Genomic DNA, 18460 nt, shown 5'->3' on the forward strand with positions numbered 1-18460 from the left:
TGCTTTGCGGGATAGGTGTGCCTAGACCCTCAGCTATGTTCCTCTCTGTCTTTCCTGGACAGTTTCCCATCACAGACGAGGTGTGCAGGATGCGTCACACTGAATGGAACAGTGCGTTCCACCTGACTTGTACGCAAGTGCTACAGAAGGTGAGCACGTCTCCCTCCTCCCGCCTCACAGGAGCCAAACAACCGTGCTGGCTGCGGGCTCCGCGCTGGAGCTGCCTGAGGGGGTGGCAGGATGAGGCGCCCGGGTCATGGCCCTTCAAGAACTTTGCCCAGCTTCTCTCCTTCTGCCGGGGAACTGATGTTAGAGGAGGCCTTACAGTCTCTCAGAAGCAAAGTTGCTAAACTCCTGGAGAGGGAGGTGGCCGAGGAGAGGCTTCTGGCTATCCCCTTGTCTTGAGGAGAGAAAGTCCTCCCCAGAAGACACTCAAGAATCCACCAGATTCCACTCAGAACCACCTGTTTTGTTTTTTTTTTTTCAGGTGCTTGGAGGGGAATTTGGCATATTTTTCGTCGACAACGCCCACTTCGTGGACTCTGAGTCCTGGTCTATCATGTGGCCCCTGCTCCAAAGCGTCACGGTCCTTATGGTCATGAGCTTAGCTCCGGGCCGTGACAGAGCAGAGGACATTTTCAAAGCTGCCACGGACAGCACAACATCGGAGAGAATCACCTGTCTTCGTCTGGAAGGGCTGAAAGCTTCAGACGTGGTGCGGAAAGCCTGCCAGGAGCTTGGAGTGCGCAGCATCCCCAGGGAGCTGGCAAGGTAAAGCCAAGTCGGGCAGCTCTTCTGAAGGGGTTGCATTTATGCTGACCACGGCTGGGAATCGCCCTGCAAAAAAGGCAGCCACGGGGCTGATGGGTCTCTCCTTAAGCCTGGCCATAGCAGGTGTGAGCTGAGAATGGGCAACTGCCACGAGGCAGTAGAGTGTGGATGGTGTCAGCCCTTTGCTGTTGCTGTGGCTTGCTCTTCTGTGCTTTAGGCACTGTCCAGCAGCCTTTCCTGATGGATTCCCAGGAACGCTGTGGGTCTGGGGGGCCCCAGGCACTCACGCCCCATCCAGAAGCCAGGCGTAGCCAGGTTGAAGAGGCTGGTTAGCCTACGAGACCCGAGTGACTCAGCCTACGAGACCCGAGTGACTCACCACCCACCAGAACTGTGCTGCACCTTACTTCCCTGGTGTCGGTTGTGCTCCTGCCCAGGTTCCTGATCCAGAGAAGCTCTGGCATCCCATATTACTGTGAGGAACTGCTGCGCTCCCTGCGTTGCAACAACATGCTCTTGTTGCACACCGGGAGGCCGAAGGAAGGAGAGGACAGCTGGCAGAGCCTGATGGGTAAGCACCCTTGTTGCCAATCAGCTGTTGGCTGTGGTGCATCCTCTCCCGCACAGCCGCACCTTGCTGCTCCCTTGGCAAAACACCGGCTCAGCTCCTTGTTCATGCTCCCCGTGCTCTCCCTGTCTTCTGCAGCCAAGGCATCACCCGCTGTCACAGCTGCCTCAAGCCCGGGTAGCGGGTGTGACGGAGAAAGGATGTGTGCCATCAGACCAGACGTGAACCTGGAGACCTCCATGCTGCCGTTTGCCTTGAAAGGTGAGGAGCTGAGCAGCGCTCGTCCAGTTTGTGGCTGTGCCCCAGCTTCGTTTCCTGGGGTGCAGGTGAGAGAGAGGCTGAGCACCTGCGTGCTGCAGAGTCACCCCCTCAGCCTCAGGGCTCAGCCAGGAAGGTGACTCCAGTCCAAGCAGGCTGTGGTTTTCCCCTGTTGGCAGTGGACCAGCTCTGAGCTGACCGGTGAGCTGCACACCATGGGTGGGGGAGCTCTGAGTCTAGCTCTGGGCTGGTGAGAATGCTTTGTGTTCTCTGTGTGCACTGCTGGCTATGAACCCAGTACAGACCTAGTAGGTCCCCCTAGTAGGTGGGACGTGCATACCTGCTGGACCGTGCCCTCCCCATCACCGGTTGGGAGCGTCTGTCTGTCTGAGTGCCTCTGCTTTCCCTGGCTCCTGTGGCCTGTGACTGTGGGAGAAGCGGAGCCATCCTGAAGATATCAACCCTGGGCTCTGGTTGCCCAGCAGGTGCCGTCCTGAGGAAGGGAGGCCAAAGTCCTCCCCGTTTGCTCAGGTGAAACTATCTGGCTTCTCCAACCTCAGGCTCAGGGACAGGCAAGACAGAGATGCGTTGCTTCTTCTTGGCAGAGATTGCGCTGGCTGAGCTGGACCGGATGGATCTACAGAAGCAGATGGTTCTGAAGTTTGCAGCCATCATAGGGCCGGTGTTTACAACCCAGCAGCTGGTTCACATCCTTCCCATCTCTGTAAATCAGTGGATTAATCCACTGCTGGACATGCTGGTGAAGGACAACATCCTGAAGCGGCTGGAGAACACAGAGGAGCCGGAAGACGTGCAAGGTGCTCCAGAGGGGCCGGCCACCTCCGGGCAGGCAGGAAGCGGTAAGTGGTGGCTGCAGCGTGAGCCCAGGAGCGCTGGGGCTCCACAGGGCCCTGCTCACACACCTTTGTGCAGAGAGAGATTCTCAGTGGCTGTTGGAAGTGCCTCTGCCACTGTGCTAGCAGGCGCTGGTCGGAGCCCGGGCTGGGCTCAGACGGCAGCAGCACTCACCCAAGTGTGGCCTTTGCCCCAGTTGGGGCAGCTTTGAGGTCTGGCCCCCGCTTTGGCTGAGGCCAGGACTCATTGCCTTGCAGGGGTGGAGAGGCCCTCCGTGAACACGGGGTCCAGAAAACAACAGTCTGACGTCCTGGCCTTCTGCGCCCCACTGCTGTGGGAGGCGACGTACGAGCTGTGGCCCACGAGGGAGAGGGTGAACATTCACCGCCAGTGTGCCGCCTTCCTGGAGAAGCATGCGCACAAATGCCAGAGGTGCCACGGAGGGGACTTTGTGGCCTTCCACCGCTTCGGCGTCTCCAGCCCCCAGAAGCAGGGGAGCTGCCAGGGCTCTGCTGATGAGGATGACTGGTGCAGCTGGGAGGCCTTGGTAGTTGCTGGAGAACACCTGAGGAGGGCCAGGACCCACCCTGCAGAAGGCGAGATTCTGGCAGAGGGCGAGCAGACAACTCTGCGGGCCGAGGACGGTGGCGAGTGCTCCTGCCAGTGCGAAGCCATCGCCGAAGCAGTGCTTGTGCCCCTGGCTCGCCACTACAGGGCAATGGGCAGCACTTCCCAAGCCCTCTATTATGTGCTGGAGTGTGCGGCTGCCTACCTGCACGTCTCCAACAGCTACATGGTGAGTTACCCTGCTAGCCAGCACGAGCTGCATTAGCAGGGAGGAGGCCTGAGGGCTGACGGGGCTGGCCGCAGGCTCTGCACCAATGCTCACCTGCTGTCTGTGTGCTTGTTCCAAGGCCCTCATGAAGCTGAGCGAAGCAGAGGCTCTGAGGAGCTCCGTCAAAAAGGAAAGAAATGCCATCGACCGCTTTGAGGAGGCCATCTTCTTCAGCCTCAAAGGAGAGGTAAAGAGGCAGGCAAAAGCGGAGGGTGTCCGAAGAGATGCAGCCATACGCTTCCCCTGCTGGCAGGGAATGTTCCTGCCACAGCCAGCCCCTGGTCCATTTCTGCAGTCTCTGCAGGTCTTGGGCAAGTCCTCCACATCTGCATGCCTTCCTCTTCCTGTACAGGTCTGCAGTAACGTGGGATGTGTGAAGCTGGCCAAGGAAATGAGCAGGCAGGCGCTGAGACTGCTGGAAAAGCGGTTCCCCCGGACTCGTGCCGGGGCCTTTGTCAAGTCTCTGTGGGAAGGGTTGAAGCGTGCTCCTCAGGCCACAGGCAGAGCGTCCTTCCTTCCCCAGGAGGCTCGGTAAGCAACAGAAGGGACCACGCGGGAGAGGAAGAGCCCTTTTGTACCTGCTCCCACGCATCCAGGCCCAGGCCTGCCCGGGTTTCAGCCCATTTCCCAAGCCTTAGCAGGACTGAGGCATTCAGGCGTGATGTGTGGGTAGAGCCAGGGATGGCGCTGCCTCACGCTGCCTCCCCTGCACAGCACAGGAGAAGAATGCACACCTTTGGGTAAAAAGCAGCTTGTGCTGAGGGATGCTGTCACGGAGTCATCTAGATAAATCCCTTCTTCCAGCAATGTATCTGGCTAGCCCCACCGCCCTGCTTTCCCTTGCCCTGTCTGACTCAGTGCTCCACAGCTGTGCCTCTGGGCCCAACGGTTTCTCTTGCGTGGCAGGAGGAAGAAGCAAGCCTGGCTGGTTCAGCGGAGCAGATGCCTCTCCTTGCTCGAGGACCTCTACAGCCAGGAGGGCACATCTGGCGGACAGAGGTTCTCCCGCCTGGCAGCGCTCATGAAGGCCAACACGGACAGCAAGATGCACTCCTATCAGGCAGCAGACTCACACATTGGACAAGCCTTGAATTAAGGAAAATAGGTCAGGTTAAAAGCTATGTGCTTTCATGGCATGCTGAATTGGCAGCTGCAGATGTGGCCTTGTGAAGCCAGCTTTTGGCTGCCGATAACCGATGCTTTTCTACAGGCTTAGACAACGAGTGCAGACAGCGGGTCTCCTGTTCCTCCAAGTGACACCGTTCAGGTACCCTACGTCTGGAATGCAGACAGCAGGCTAGGACAGTAAACCACAAATTAACAAAGAAGCAACAAATTGGTGGACGGAGTTGTAGCCGATGAGAGGACCGGCCAAAGCCAGGTGAAAGAATACAGTGAGGAAGACCATGGCCTTCATCAGAAAGACCACCAGACAACCAGCAAGAGATACCACGCATGCGTAAAAGAACTGAGACGTGGGGCCGGGGGGGAAGGGGGAAATGTCAATCTTGTGGAAGGGGGACTCATCGTAATAACCCAGCCTCTTCTTGGACAGCTAGTGCATATGTAAGCAGCTTGTTTTTGAAGTGTGTGCCTTTCCTGACCTGTGGTATGCAGGCTTGGAGGGATTACCCCCCTGCATCCGGCGTGTGCGCAGCACTGAGTAAACATACCTGCTTTATAACTACTCTGTGGTTATAGAGTGTGATTCCGCACGCCAATTTGGCGAGCCAGCCAGGAGGCTCTTTGCTGGGCCGTGGGGCTGGTCGGCCCAGGAGGCACTTCTGGTGCGCCCCGAGAGATTCTCGGAGAAGACTCCCTGGGCCAACACATCCACCATGGAGCAGGGAAAGAGCCCCGGCTGCGGACCAGGTATGTTGGGAACAGGGAAGCCGTAAGTCGTAAGCGCGAGAAGTAGATTGTGTTTTTGCAGTGGAGATTTCCAGTATTTCCGTATGTAGCACAGGATAAGTTGCCTTTCACAAAGAAAGCTCCTGAACAGAGTAAAGTTGAGGCTGGGGTGATCTGACCTAGGTACAGTTGGCGCAGGCACTAGGTCAGGTAACTCTATAGGGTAGGGGAGAGTCCGGTACAGGCCGGAACGAGTGTGCTAAGTTGAAAGTGAGTTGTTGAAAAGATTGTCCTCCAATCGCCATCAAAGGTACAGAACATACCCAAAGACAATAGGTTGGTAGCAGACATTGCGTAGAAGTGTAACGTAGCAACAGCGTCGGAGGACTGTGAGCCTGGGATGCTCAACCAGTGAGTGCCAGGAGAGGCTTGACCTGCATCGGACCCAGGGTATGTCACGGAATGGATTTCACGGGCAAGTTGTGCAGTTTCTCCCTTGTCAGTAGGGATTGCCTATTACTGCAGTAGTAGTAGGTGTTGCCCGTTATTGCAATAACGAATAAGCTGCTCTTCACAGAGCTCTTTGCCTGATTAGAAACTGTTGATCTTGAGCGTGTTTCTCACAGTCTGGTGCCGAAACCCGGGAACAGCGTCGCCCACGGTGAGCCTCCGCCTCTGCAGCACAGGACGGTGCACCCCGCTCATTTTTCTGCAGCCCTGTGGGGTGGCAGCGGTGGTTCATTGTGGAGCCGGCTGCGGACCCGAGGATGGTTTTCAGAGGCAAGATCTGTGAACAGCTGGGGGATAGGGACGGACAGCGGGCACTGCGGTGTTGTGTGATTGACCCGGTAATTCCTGGCAACTCTGTGCACAGAGCGAGGTAGGAACAATCGTGTGTGATTAAGTACTGCCTTGGAGGTCGAGGTCTGGGACTCCTACGCTGTACGTGAACGTCTTTCCAGAAGGGTTGCTTGACGGTACATGCCTGCTATAAGTCCTTTAGGAAATAGGTTGAAAAACTGGAAGAGAAGTTCAAGAACCAGGGATAAGGATAAACAGAAAATGATTAGATGTCGTGTTGTTGTACGGCCTGAATAACCAGGAGGAGTCCGCATACGCTGCTTGTTGGATTTAGGGAGTGCAGCGGTCAATCATGGCTAGATAAAATTCCGTAGATAAGGAAGAACAGAGAAACCCCCGACGGGATCCTTTAAGCTGTGTGCTCCCTGTACTTTTCCCTAGGATTAAACTCACTCACTTTCCTCTACGCAGCGGTGTTCCCCCCCTTGCCGTCCTGGCCTCGAGTCAAGTCCTGTACCTACAGGAGGGAGGCTGGAGACAGCTGACAGAGTGCAGGGTACTGGCTCAGATCAGTCCCTTAACAGCCCACCTGAACCGAGCTCTGTGACTAGTGCTGATACTGAAAAGATAGAGCTCTGCCAGCTTAAGAGAGAATCGGAACAATGCAAAAGGGAGGTTATAAATTCTCCCTTTCCTAAATCTAACACCATTATCCCCACTGGCACTTCCGTGTATCCTCTTAGGGAAGTTCCAATGTTATCAGGGGACAGAGGAGATGTAAACTCCCCACTTGCGAGTGGAGAGGTGAGAAATTTCAAAAGGGAAACGAAACCTTTAATGCAAGATCCTCTTGGATTAGCAGAACAGTTTGATCACTTCTTGCTCTTGGTCATCAATTCAGCTTATGAAATACTGGGATTTAATTTAACTGGGAACACCTTAGGAATAACGGAGGTAGAGGGATCAGGAATGATAGTTTCACTTTTTGAATTACTGCTGAATTAAAATGGGGAGATAAAATAGTCACAGGGCAGTTGTCTTGTGTGCCAGAAGCAGGGACCAATTCACTGGGGAGAGACTGAATAGTTAAAGGAGGACTGCAGTTGAGAACTTGTGAAACAGGTAGAAAGGTGTCAGTGAATCTGCTAAGAGCCGACGATGAAAAAAATAGATAAATGCAAAGGTGTGGGCAGGGCAAGGAAGCCGGGGTGGACTCACAATCACTCCCTGAAAAAAATAACTGTCCGAGGAGGGAGTGAAGCTGTGAAGCAGCGACAAGATCCCATACCTTTAGAAAGGATAACGGGTCTAAAGCCTGTGATACAAACCTTGGTTAAGAATGGTCTTCTGGAACTCTGTCTGTCACCCTATTACACTCCAATTTTGCCAGCACAGAAGGCAGGTGGTACCTATGGGCTGGTACAAGATCTAAGAAAAATGAATGAAACAATTCCCAAGCGACGCCCCCTGGTTCCGAACCCCTATGCTTTAATGAGCCTGATCCCACAGGAACATGAAGGGTTTAGTGTGATCGACCTAGAAAATTGCTTTCTGGACCTGCTCTTGGGACTCAGGGAGTTGAGATCTTTTTGCCTTTGATTGAGAGGACCCCGAAATGGGATGCAAGCAGCAAAAAAGCTTCCTGCGGGATCCCGCCCCTTGTACAGATTGCTGTATTAGTCATTGTCACTGTCTGTCTTTGTAACTGGTCGATGTTTGTGTTGTAAAAACGTTACCTGTGGAATTCCAGTCCCTGCTTGAGGCAGCCTTGTCTTGCTGGGGGACGCTGGTCACGACTCTTGCCCGGGGAACTCGGTGTTCCCGTGCCCTGGGGAAGCAGGTGGACTCCATCACCCAGCCACACCCAGGGCATTTTCACCCGGTACCGAAGAGCGGCTGGGATAAGCAGCTGCTATGGGATGAAGGGGGTCCAAAGAAATTCTGGAAAAGACCATTCGGGGTCGTATTTTGGCTCAGTGGAGAAACGCCACCTATCAGCCGGGGGGAATGTGGGAATGGAATGCTGTTTCTGCAGTTGGAACGAACAAGAGGAGTCTTTTGTGGTCTGTGCTGCCATCTGTTGTCCTTTGTGGGTACTAACAGTTCTTTCTGGGTTTCTCTTCATTCCGACAAAGGGGGGTCTCTAATAGTGCCGTTAGGTAAACTTTCCATGTTGTGGCATGCTTAGTAGGTAGGTGAAGTAAGGAACAAGTAATTAACAAGTACAAAGGCTGCAGCTTTTGTATGATAGACTACAAAGCGTATTGAAAGGCTATTCTGTTTTGCCAGGAGGCTCTTAGCAAAAGAACAACAGACTTAGCAAGCAGCAGAGAAGCCAGGGCCTCCGCATGAGGTCGAACTGTCTCACTCTTGGCTCAAGAGGGATGCAAGAGATACTTCCCTCCATCCTCCTTCCAGCCTTCTCTCTGTCCTAGGACGAGCAGGTGTCCGGGAGTGGTGGCCTAGTGTTGAGTAAGCAAGGGTTGGAAGTCAATTAATTAGCAGTATACGCTTAGCTAGCAACACTTTACGTTTAGCCAGGATCTGTACGTTTAGTTGAGCGTCGGGAAGACTGTGAACCTGAAGTACTCAGCCAATGAGGAACCAGGGGAGGAAGAGAGAAGCGTCGGCTAATGGGGCTGAAAAGATGTCATCCTGTTTTCTGCGTGCCATTGCAATTGCAAATAAAATCTGCTTTATCAGAGATGCCGTGCTGATGAATTCTTGGGGTATTTCCAAGAGGAGCCTCGAGTGAGAGCCTTCTTGCTTCAGCTGCAGGAGGTGTCGTGCTCAGGGGCTCTTGTCCTGCTATCTGTCCAGATACCTGCTGGGATAGCGGCACGGCGGGTGGCAGACAATCCAGGAGGTTCCTGGAGTCTGTCGAGGACAACTTCCTGGTCCAGGTAATAGATGGACCAACCCGACGTGAAGCCTTACTGGACCTGGTGCTCACCGGTGCGGAGGAGAGCATTAGAGAGGTTAAAACTGGAGGCAGCCTGGGCTGCAGTGGCCGTGCCCTGGTGGACTTTGTGACCTGGAGGAACGCAGGCCTGGCAAAAAGCAGAGTCAGGACCGTGAGCTCCAGGAGAGCAAACTTGCAGCTGCTCAAGGAACTGCTGGGTGGGATCTCCTGGGAAAGTGTCCTTGAGGGCATGGGTACAGAACAGAGGTGGCAGCTCTTTAAGGACACCCTTCTGAGAGCGCAAGAGCTCTCAGTCCCCCAGCAGAAGAAACGGGGCAGGGGAGGCGGCTGACCGGCAGGGCTGAGCAAGGACCTGCAGCTTAAACTGAGGGAAAAGAGGGAAACGGACAGAAAGTGGAAGCAGGGTTGTGTGGCCTGGGAAGAATAGAGGGACGTTGTCCACACGTGAAGAAATAAGACTGGGAAAGCCAAGGCACAGGTAGAGCTGAACTTGGCGAGGGACGTGAAAAATATCACCAAGGTACATAAGCAGGAGGAGACAGGCCAAGAAGAGTGTTCCCCCTCTGATAAATAAGAACGGACAGCTGGCTTCCTCAGACATGGGTAAAGCTGAGGTGCTCAAGAAGTGCTTTGCCTCGGTCTTCACGGGTGGTCCGGCTCCTCCCCATGTCTGCCAGGACCCTGAAGATCTAGGCGTGGGTGAGAGGCGCGGGTTCCATCCCACTGTCGGAGACCTCCTCATGAAATTGAACATATATACGTCCACGGGACCGGATGATATCCATCCCAGGGTTCTGGAAGAGATGGCTGATGTGGCTGCCGAGCCGCTCTCCATCGTATTTGAAAAATGATGACTGTCTGGTGAAGTCCCCGGTGACAGGAAAAAGGGAAACCTTACTCCCATTGTTAAGAAAGGCAGAAAGGAAGACCCAGGCAAGAGCATACATGTTAAGGCACATATGAGAGGAAGAGGTGATTCGAGACAGCCAGCATGGCTTCACCAAGGGCAGTTCGTGCCTGACCAATCTGGTGGCCTCCTATGATGGAGTGACGGCTTCGGTGGATGGGGGAAAGGCGATGGATGTCATCTACCTGGACTTCTGCAAAGCCTTTGGTGTTGTCTTTCACCACATCCTTCTCTCTGAATTGGAGAGGCATGGATTTGAAGGCTGGACGCTTTGGTGGATTAAGAATTGGTTGGCTGGTCGCAGCCAAAGGGTTGTGATCAACAGGTCTGTGTCAGGGTGGAGGCCGGTCACAAGCGATGTCCCTCAGGGGTCGGTCTCGGGACCGGTGCTCTTCAACATCTTCATCAGTGACACAGACAGTGGCATGGAGTGCACCCTCAGCAAGCTTGCAGATGACACCAAGCTGAGTGGTGCAGTCGATACGTTGGAAGGAAGGGAAGCCATCCAGAGGGACCCAGACAGCCTGGAGAAGTGGGCTCATGACAACCTAATGAGGTTCATTAAGGCCAAATGGAAGGTGTTACGTTTGGGCCGGGGCAATCCCAGGTGTTTATGCAGACTGGGTGAAGAACCCCTTGAGAGCAGCCCTGTGGAGAAGGACTTGGGGGTCCTGGTGGACGAGCAGCTGGACATGAACCAGCAGTGTGCAGTCCTAAAGGGAGCCTATAAACAGGAGGGGAGTCAACTCTTGGAAAGGGTAGATAATAGCAGGACAAGGGGAAATGGTTTTAACTTGAAGGAGGGAAGATTTAGGTTGGATGCCAGAGGGAAGTTCTTCACTATGAGAGTGGTAAGGAGCTGGAACAGGCTGCCCAGAAGGGCTGTGGTTGCCCTGTCCATGCCTGGAGCTGTTCAAGGCCAGGTTGGATGGGGCCCTGGGCAGCCTGGTCCAGGATTCAGTGTGGAGGCTGGTGGCCCTGCCTGTGGTGGGGGAGTTGGAGATTCGTAATCCTTGAGGTCACTTCCAACCCGGGCTGTTCTGTGGTTCTGTGATTCTGTGAATATCCAGAAACTGTATGGGCAGTCCCGTACTTTAGCCACTGCCCACATGGTTTTCTGCTCCTCATGTCATAGTTTCCAATGCAGGCAGTGGGCGATGACTTCTGCTGATGTGTTTTCCAGTCATCTAACTTAAGCCAATGTGTTAGCTTCATCATTAGCCTGCCAGGTGACTGCAAGGCTTGATGTCTGGGGACACAGCCTTTCCTCATATGCGAGAAGCTCCAGGCCCCTACTCATCTCTGTGGCCATTCGCTGGACTCTCTCTAGAAGTTCCCTGTGTTTTTTTAACTGGGGAACCCAGAACTGGACTTACTACTCCCAATGTGGCCTCACCAGGGCAGAGTAGAGGAGGAGGACCACCTCCCTTGACCTGCTGGCCGGAGTCTTCCTAATGCACCCCAGGATACCATTGGCCTTCTTGGCCACAAGGGCACGCTGCTGGCTCACGGAAAATCTGTTACCTACCAGGAAATCTAGGTCCTTTTCTGCAGAGCTTAGGTCAGCCCGTAACCTGTACTCTATTCGGAGCCAAGACTAGCCTCTCAACAGAAAAAACTGTGAAACCGTTCTTACCAAATGTCCCCACTACACAGACACACCACCCTGCCGCAGCACCACCACCAGATACCCAAAGCCAGTATCTGGTGAATTTATCCACCGTCATAAAAGGGGTGGCCTGTTTGCCGTCCCCCAACACAATCTTTTCCTTCTGTGTTGTTTGTTTGTTTGTTTGTTTTGTCTCTAAGGCAAGAGGAAACTGCACTGCCACTCTATGGACGAGAGGCACTCTATGGACAAGAGAAACTCGCCTTAGTCACAAGGTAGACCGCGATTCTAAATGAGACCTTCTGAGCTCTCATGGATCATAGCATCTATGAACGGCATCTCCCCTGAACTGGGACACTCCCCAGGTACTACCAAATCCTATGCCTCTGTTCCGCAGGAGTAGCTGTCGAGATATTTTACCAGATCCACATATTTCTGTTTATTTCTGTCTGTAGGAGCATATGTGTTTTGTATCTGTCCATACGTACATAGACTAACCAGAGAATTATAGAATCCTCAGAGCTGGAAGGAACTTTTACAGATCATCTAGTCCACCTCCCCTGCAATCAACTGGGATCACAGCTCAGTCTGCTTGCTCAGAGCCTGGCCTTGAAAGTCCGTCGTGATATACTTGAAGAAGTCAGTGATGTATCTGAAGATGATTCAAACTAATTCGGATCCAAACCATTGATTCAGCACCAAGGAAATGACTTTGATGGCAATTCTCACAATTTAGCTGCTGGTGCTGTGAAAGTATTGGAAAAGGCTGCCAGTTCAGGTTTTCTCTCTTGTTGATGTGTGCAAATTCAGATTTCCCAGGCTGCATTTTAGTAGCAGTTAACCCATCTTTGCCAAGGGAACATTTCAGACCAATCGTTGCAACCTTGCCAAAGAGCTGTCATTGAAATAAGGCTAACGATCGCAATAGGCTAAGATACTAAACCAAATACGACCGAGATTGAGAAAAGCACAGAGGCAAGTAAGAGCCTGCCGTAGTTTGGTGTGTGTGCCTAATCTCCGGAGGATGCTGTACGAGCTGCACGTTTGTTGTAACTTCTGCGTGCGCGCGTGCTGATGAAATTCACAATTATCCTTCCAAACTCCAGCAGAGGGCGATATTTTCCTGCATATGAGCGCAACCCTTCCCAAACTCACCCGAGCAAATTGCCAACGTGCGGTCCGGAGGCGTTAGCGTTATTCAAACCGCTTTTGGAGAAGCAAACACTGTGATCCTAAGTCTTCTTTTAGGGCGCCATTAAGGATAAATTAGGCGTATTAGTATAAATTAGGTGTCGGCGACAGGTAAGAAAAACAAACGTGGGAAATGTTTTAGAAAGTGATTATTTAGAAAATTAAGTGACTTTCTCCCCATTAAAACCTTTATTTTGGAAGTCTCCTTAGGCACAGAGTCGATGCTGGAGGTCCAGCAGCAGCCGTTCCGTAATGGGAGCTCTCCTCATCTTTGGAGTTGAACAAAGATCACAGAAATGATGTTGTTCAGCCCAGGATGATGAGTAAAGCTGCAGAAGGTCTACCGGTCTGTAGACTGTAAACTGGAGACTGCTCTTTACTGGATGAGTAAAGCCGCAGAAGGTCTGCGCAAGGTTAAAAGAACTGCATAGGGAAGGGTGCGAGGCTCATGGCAATCAGCTAGTGCCTCAAGCTCCAGCATTTGCTTTCTCCTGCCTGTAGTTGCATAGTGTCTGCAACACTGCACAACCAGAGAAATTCTTTCATCCTCAAGCACGGCTTACACTATCTATGGCTCCCATTGCAATCCTGAAACGGAGCAAGCAATTACAAACTGCAAAGAGAAACAGTTCTGTGCACATCCACAGCTGTGTGTCAACAGCCACGCTTCCGTCTGGGAGCGTGCTGGCTTTGCAAAGGACTGCCAAGCACCTGATTCTGTGCAGAATTAAAGCAGACACCTCAGCGTGGACTCCGACTCTGCGCGCTTACCGGCTGCGTGCACCGGCCACCGGCCCAGCCCCCAGTCGGGATGAGGCGCTCATCACGACTGCAAAACACAGCACCGTAACAGCCACCGCAAAGAGAAGGAACTCCACCCAGTCACAGCCAGCACAAGCAGCCTGCGCGCACGCGCTGCCCGCCCTTCCGTTGCTCAGCCAGCTGCCGTCGGGGACCGGGTCCCGGCTCGCCGTGCCTGAGGCGTCTCGGAGTCCTGGGAACAGCCCTGGGCCGCTCCCTGCCGGGGGAAGCGGCTGCTCTTTCGGCCGCCCCTCAGAGCGGCCCTGGGCTCACTGTGCCGCCTGGAGCGGTGGGCGTCTCGTCCTCGTCCCTCGCAGCGGGGCACGGTCGTCTTGTTCTGAGGTACCCCGGTACCACAGGGCGCTGACAATGGCTTCTGCTTGGGAGAGGAAGTACTACTACTCCGATCTGGGGAAGAAAGTGGTGCTTCTCCCCAGCCTCCTTCTCCGTGAGGAGTTCAAAGACATTGGTTACCCCATGATTTTTGAGGGAGTGCTGCTCCTGGCCGATGTCTCAGGTGGGCTGGGCGTGGCGGAGCCCCCACAGACATGAGCCCATGGGATGCTCCAGGCCCTCGGCAGCTCTGCCGCGAGACAGGGTGGCCATCTTGTCACTGCGCAGGCCTCCTGCCGTGCTGCCCAAAGAGCGGGCAGCTTCTCCTGGGCCGTCAGCCATGGCTGTGACGAGCGCTGAGCTGGGGCCGGGGAAGGGGTGAGCTACCAGTGCACGCAGAGGCAGGCGTCCTGATTTGCGGCTGTCTTTCTGGCAGGTTTCACTGCCTTGGCAGAGAAGTGCATCCAGCAGAGCGGCCCAGAGAGAGGAGCTGAGGAGATGGTGCAAACCCTCAACGCCTACATGGGTGACATTCTGGAACGTAAGAGCCGTGCTGCTGGGCTGTCGGGCATCGAGCCCTGGGGCTCGCTCACTGTGGACAGAGCCGTGCTGGGCCGCCCGCTCCTGCCTGCCTGGAAGGGGCGAGGAGCCGCAGCCGGGCTGTCTTTGGTGGGGCCGGGTCAAGAGGTGGTGGGCACAAACTGAAAGGCGGGAGGCTTCGCTGGGCAGAAGGAGAGGCCTCTGCGGTGAGGTCGACTGAGCTGCGGCGCAGGTTGCCCAGGGAGGCAGGGGGGGCTCCCCACCCAGAGGTCTTCACGAGGCCTGCAGATGTGGCCCCGGGCAAGCGGCTCCGGGTGGCTCCGCCTCAGCGGAGGGGTGCGCAGAGCTGGAGCAGATGCACTCCAGAGGTGCCCTCCTGCTTCCACCACGCTGTGCACCGCATCTCAAGGCGCTGCCTCCCTGCTAGCTGTGCGACTTCCAGGGCTGTGGCCGCAGCGGTCCTGGGAGCAGGGCTTTCTGGAGCCGTGGCCTGGTCCTGCACCGCCACGGTGCTCCTCTCCAGGCGCAGTGGCTCTTCCCGTGGCTCCTGGATGAAGGTGTCCCTGTAACTCTGCTTTTCCTTCTCTTTGTCTGCAGAGGTGCTGGCTTTTGGAGGAGACATCCTGAAGTTTGCAGGTGTGTACGTAGGAGGAGGCAGAGTCGGTGTCCTGCTGATGCGCAGCGTCTCCCACGGAAGCCTCCTGGATTCCACTCTGCTTTTTGCGGAGAGCAAAGGGGAACTGCTTTGCCTCCAGCTTTGAGCAGGGCTTCTCCCTGCAGGAGAAGTGGGGGGTGGGGGAGTGGGGGGGGCAGGGAGCCCCGTCTTTCAGTGCCGAGGGGCGCTCACGGTGGGGAGTGTTGGCCTCACTGCTGTCCCCCACCACCCACCCTCTTGCTCTGCTGCCCTGGAGGTTGCTGTGGCTGGCCCAGCAGATGGGAGGGGTCCCTGAGGCCAGGCTTCCCCGGAGGTCCTTCAGGATGCCACCCTCCCACAGTCCCCTCTTCCTCGGCACGCCGGCCAGCTGCCTGCTGCTGTCCCTGCGGCTGGATGCAACTCAGGGAGAGTCAGCCCTCGGGAGAGCCTTCACCTGCCCCTTGCTTTCCCCAGGGGATGCCATGCTGGTGCTGTGGAGAGCAGCAGGGCCTCAGCTGCCTACGGCCATCAACCTGGCGCTGCAGTGCTGCAGGAAGGTCCAGAAGAAGTACGGCACTTATGACACGCACAGTGGTCTCAAGCTCCACCTGAAGATAGGTACGGGCACAGATGGCTCAGCTGTGCCACATGCACAGCCCCAGTACCCTCCAGAGCCAGTGGATAGCCTCCCCTGCCAGCATTTGCAGGGCAAGCAGGAGGCAGCGAGGGCGGGGGAGGCCGGGGCTCCTTCCCTGCCTGCCTGGCGTCAGCTGTAGCACAGGCCCCTCGCTCCCAGTGAGGGTCCCAGAGCACAGCCTGCTCCGTCCATGGGGGCCCCAACGTCTGACCCCGCTGGGAGGTAGAAACGCCCGTTTCTGGGACCTGTGGCGGTATGGGCCTGAGAAGGACGCACGAGGCCCTTCCCCTCCCTGGGCCTGTCTCCAGGCTGGGCGTCAGCTGAGCCTCTGTGCAGCTGGGGGCCGCCGAGTTCCAAAGGTTCCCTGTGTTCACGCCGCTGGTCTCTCTCTCCCCAGGGATCTCCGCCGGGATGCTCTCCTTCATGTCCGTCAGAGGCGGGGATCGTCAGTACTTCTTCGTCTGCAGCGGAGCCCTGGACGAAGTTGTCAAGGCCCAAAAGCTTTCGGCTGCCCATGAGGTAGTGCTGTCACAGACCTGCTGGGAGCTGTGTGATCAGCAGCGAATCAGGGCCAAGCCTCTTGCTGGCAAAGGGGCCGTGAAGGTGAGTGGATGGGGTGTCCTGGAGCCCTTTGGAAGACCCGCACCTGGGTGGGGAGGCGGCTGAGAGGCTGAACGTGGCCACAGCCGTAACCGTAAGCGTAGGCAGAGAGCCAAAGCTGTTGGCCTTGCACCTCAGCTGAAAGTCCAGAGAGGTGGGCTTGCCCTTCTCTGGGAAGTGAGAGTGGAGGGGCAAGCCCCGTGCCCTGGGGCTTCTGGGGAGGCCAGTGGCATTCCTTTCCTCCTGTGTGTCTTCAGGTTGTGGGAATGAGGCGCTTAGCTCGCCGAGAATGGAAAGATGCTGTAGTCCAGCTGAGCAGTGCCAGAGGGGAGAGGCATTTGAAAGGGACGGGTGAGTTCCTTGTCCTGTGACTGGCTGGAAAGGTGGGCCCTGCCTGCTTCACAGGCACGAACAGGAGCAAGCACAGGAGAATCTTTCCCTCGCCGTGTCCAGCTTCCCAAGGCCCTGTAGGCCTGCCCTGCCAGTGACGGCCTGCGTTTCCTTTCCTTAGGCCTCCGAAGGCCGACTCTTAGGATGTGCGATGATTCTGAACTGGCAGCGAGGCTGGAGAAGTACTTATCGACAGCTGTTCTCCGGAAGGTATGGCCACCACTGCTGGCGGCTGCGTGCAGGGAGGGCAGAAAACAGTGTGGAGCTCTTGGGAAAATGGGCAGCCAAAAGAAAGTGCAGTCTGAGGCGAGAGCCCGACGGAGGAAAAGAGATGCCAGGGCTGCTGTGGCCAGACGTGCCCAGAAGCTGTCCGTTTGTGCAGCTCCTCTGAGAGGCACGGCTGGTGAGAGGCAGACTTCCCTCTGTCTTTTGCACGGCTGTTGTTCTGGAGATTGCGCAGGCATGGGGGCGGGAGCCTCCGGGGGGCTCCGGGACAAGATCCCGCTCAGCAGCCTAGGGGAGGGCAAAGAGTCTTCCCTCGTGTCTGCACGTGTCACAGGACAGAGCAGCTTTGTGCCAGGACTCGGTACCTGGGAGGACTCCCCCATCCTCCAGTAGCACCTGGCATTGCCTGCACGCCTGCTCTCCCTCGGTGTCTGCTGTGGGCCCAGAGAAGCCCCTGGGAGAGCAGGCTGGCAAAGCTGTTGTGCTCTGCTCTTGCAGCTTCGTGAGGACGTGCCGCTGGAGCTGTGCTCTGAGCTACGGCCCGTCACCAGCCTCTTTGTCCATCTGAAGTTTGCTGACAGGATCAACGCAATCGAGCTCAGCAGCAGCCTCGGTGACTGCAGCAACACGATTTCAGGCATCATCAGCCCTCACAAGGGTGAAATCAACAAAACTCTTCTGTTTGACAAAGTGAGTGCGTGACAGCCATCGCACCCCTGGGGTGCCTCTGCCTGTTTGGCAGCAGGGGAATGGGAAGCCGCTCTGCCCGGCTGCTGGGATCTGTGGGTTGACCTGAAGCTCCGCTGGTCTCCCCAGTGCCTGCGGTGGAATGCATCAGCTGCTGGCCATCGGTGTTGTAGAACAAGATGTATTGCACCTCTTCTTTGCAGGGCTGCACCTTCCTCTGCGTGTTTGGATTTCCTGGAGAAAAGCTGGCCCACGAGATCACCCACGCCTTGGAATGCGCTATGCAGATCTTCCACATGACCTCCATGGGCCTGAGAAAACTCCAGTGAGTGCACGTTATGGGGCGTGTGTGCTGCCTGGGACGGCACGAGGGGAATGATGAGCAAGAGACGTGCCCTCTGGCTTGTCCTCCTTCGCCCCTGGCAGGAAGGAGGCGGTGTCTCAGAGGTGGCAGGTTAGCCCACGGCAGCCAGGCACAGTCCCCCCAAGTGCCGCCTGCCAGTCACCGTGTCGGAGCGAGCCCTCACCAGGGCATGGAGCTCCTCGGTGCCAGAGGCAGGCTCCTCTGGGCGAGGGGGCCAGGAGCAAGGCCTGGGCCCGGTCCCTCGACCTCCAGTGGCTGCCATTGTGAGTGCTGTGCAGGCAGCAGCTGCTTGCCTCCCCGCTAAGGAGAAGAGCCTGTGGCCTGGTGCAGGTTGCAGCCATCAGGCCTCGGGGGAGGGCTCCAAACGGTCTTGCCTGTGCCCTACCTACGTCCCCTGCCACCGGGGCGTGTTGCGCCCCAAGCTCTCCAAGTCCCCAGGACCCATGCTGGTGCGTGTGGTCCCAGTGCTGAGGAGGGGGGGGAGAGGTGGGAAGGGATGGAACGGGGCGAGCAGGACTGCAGCAGGGCTGCTGCTGAATCCACGCCACTCTCTCTGTGTGCCAGGCTAGTGTCTGTTGGGGTCAGCAGCGGGGCAGCGTTCTGCGGCTTCACTGGCCATCCCGAGAGGTTTGAACACACAGGTAGGGCTCCTTTGTCTTAGGAGTGTGAGGCTGGCATGG

General features: G+C 56.0%; 2 protein-coding genes across 2 annotated transcripts; both read left to right on the forward strand.

Moving 5' to 3' along the window:
• Nucleotides 1–7: 7 nt before the first annotated feature.
• On the forward strand, nt 8–4757 carry LOC100858603 (adenylate cyclase type 10-like). The gene is made up of 10 exons (XM_040655898.1): nt 8–149; nt 488–771; nt 1209–1342; nt 1478–1600; nt 2203–2457; nt 2710–3248; nt 3367–3474; nt 3640–3818; nt 4194–4392; nt 4498–4757. The coding sequence occupies exons 1-9, from the start codon at nt 36–38 to the stop codon at nt 4381–4383; spliced, it is 1926 nt and encodes a 641-aa protein (XP_040511832.1). The 5' UTR covers nt 8–35; the 3' UTR covers nt 4384–4392; nt 4498–4757.
• An 8382-nt stretch (nt 4758–13139) lies between these two features.
• LOC121108319 (adenylate cyclase type 10-like) lies at nt 13140–18459 on the forward strand. The gene is made up of 10 exons (XM_040655899.1): nt 13140–13887; nt 14140–14244; nt 14841–14879; nt 15352–15495; nt 15912–16117; nt 16372–16465; nt 16626–16714; nt 17228–17419; nt 17620–17741; nt 18345–18459. The coding sequence occupies exons 1-10, from the start codon at nt 13140–13142 to the stop codon at nt 18439–18441; spliced, it is 1836 nt and encodes a 611-aa protein (XP_040511833.1). The 3' UTR covers nt 18442–18459.
• Nucleotide 18460: the final 1 nt, after the last annotated feature.

Source organism: Gallus gallus, chromosome Z (assembly GCF_016699485.2).
Source record: "Gallus gallus isolate bGalGal1 chromosome Z, bGalGal1.mat.broiler.GRCg7b, whole genome shotgun sequence".
Lineage (NCBI taxonomy): Eukaryota > Metazoa > Chordata > Aves > Galliformes > Phasianidae > Gallus > Gallus gallus.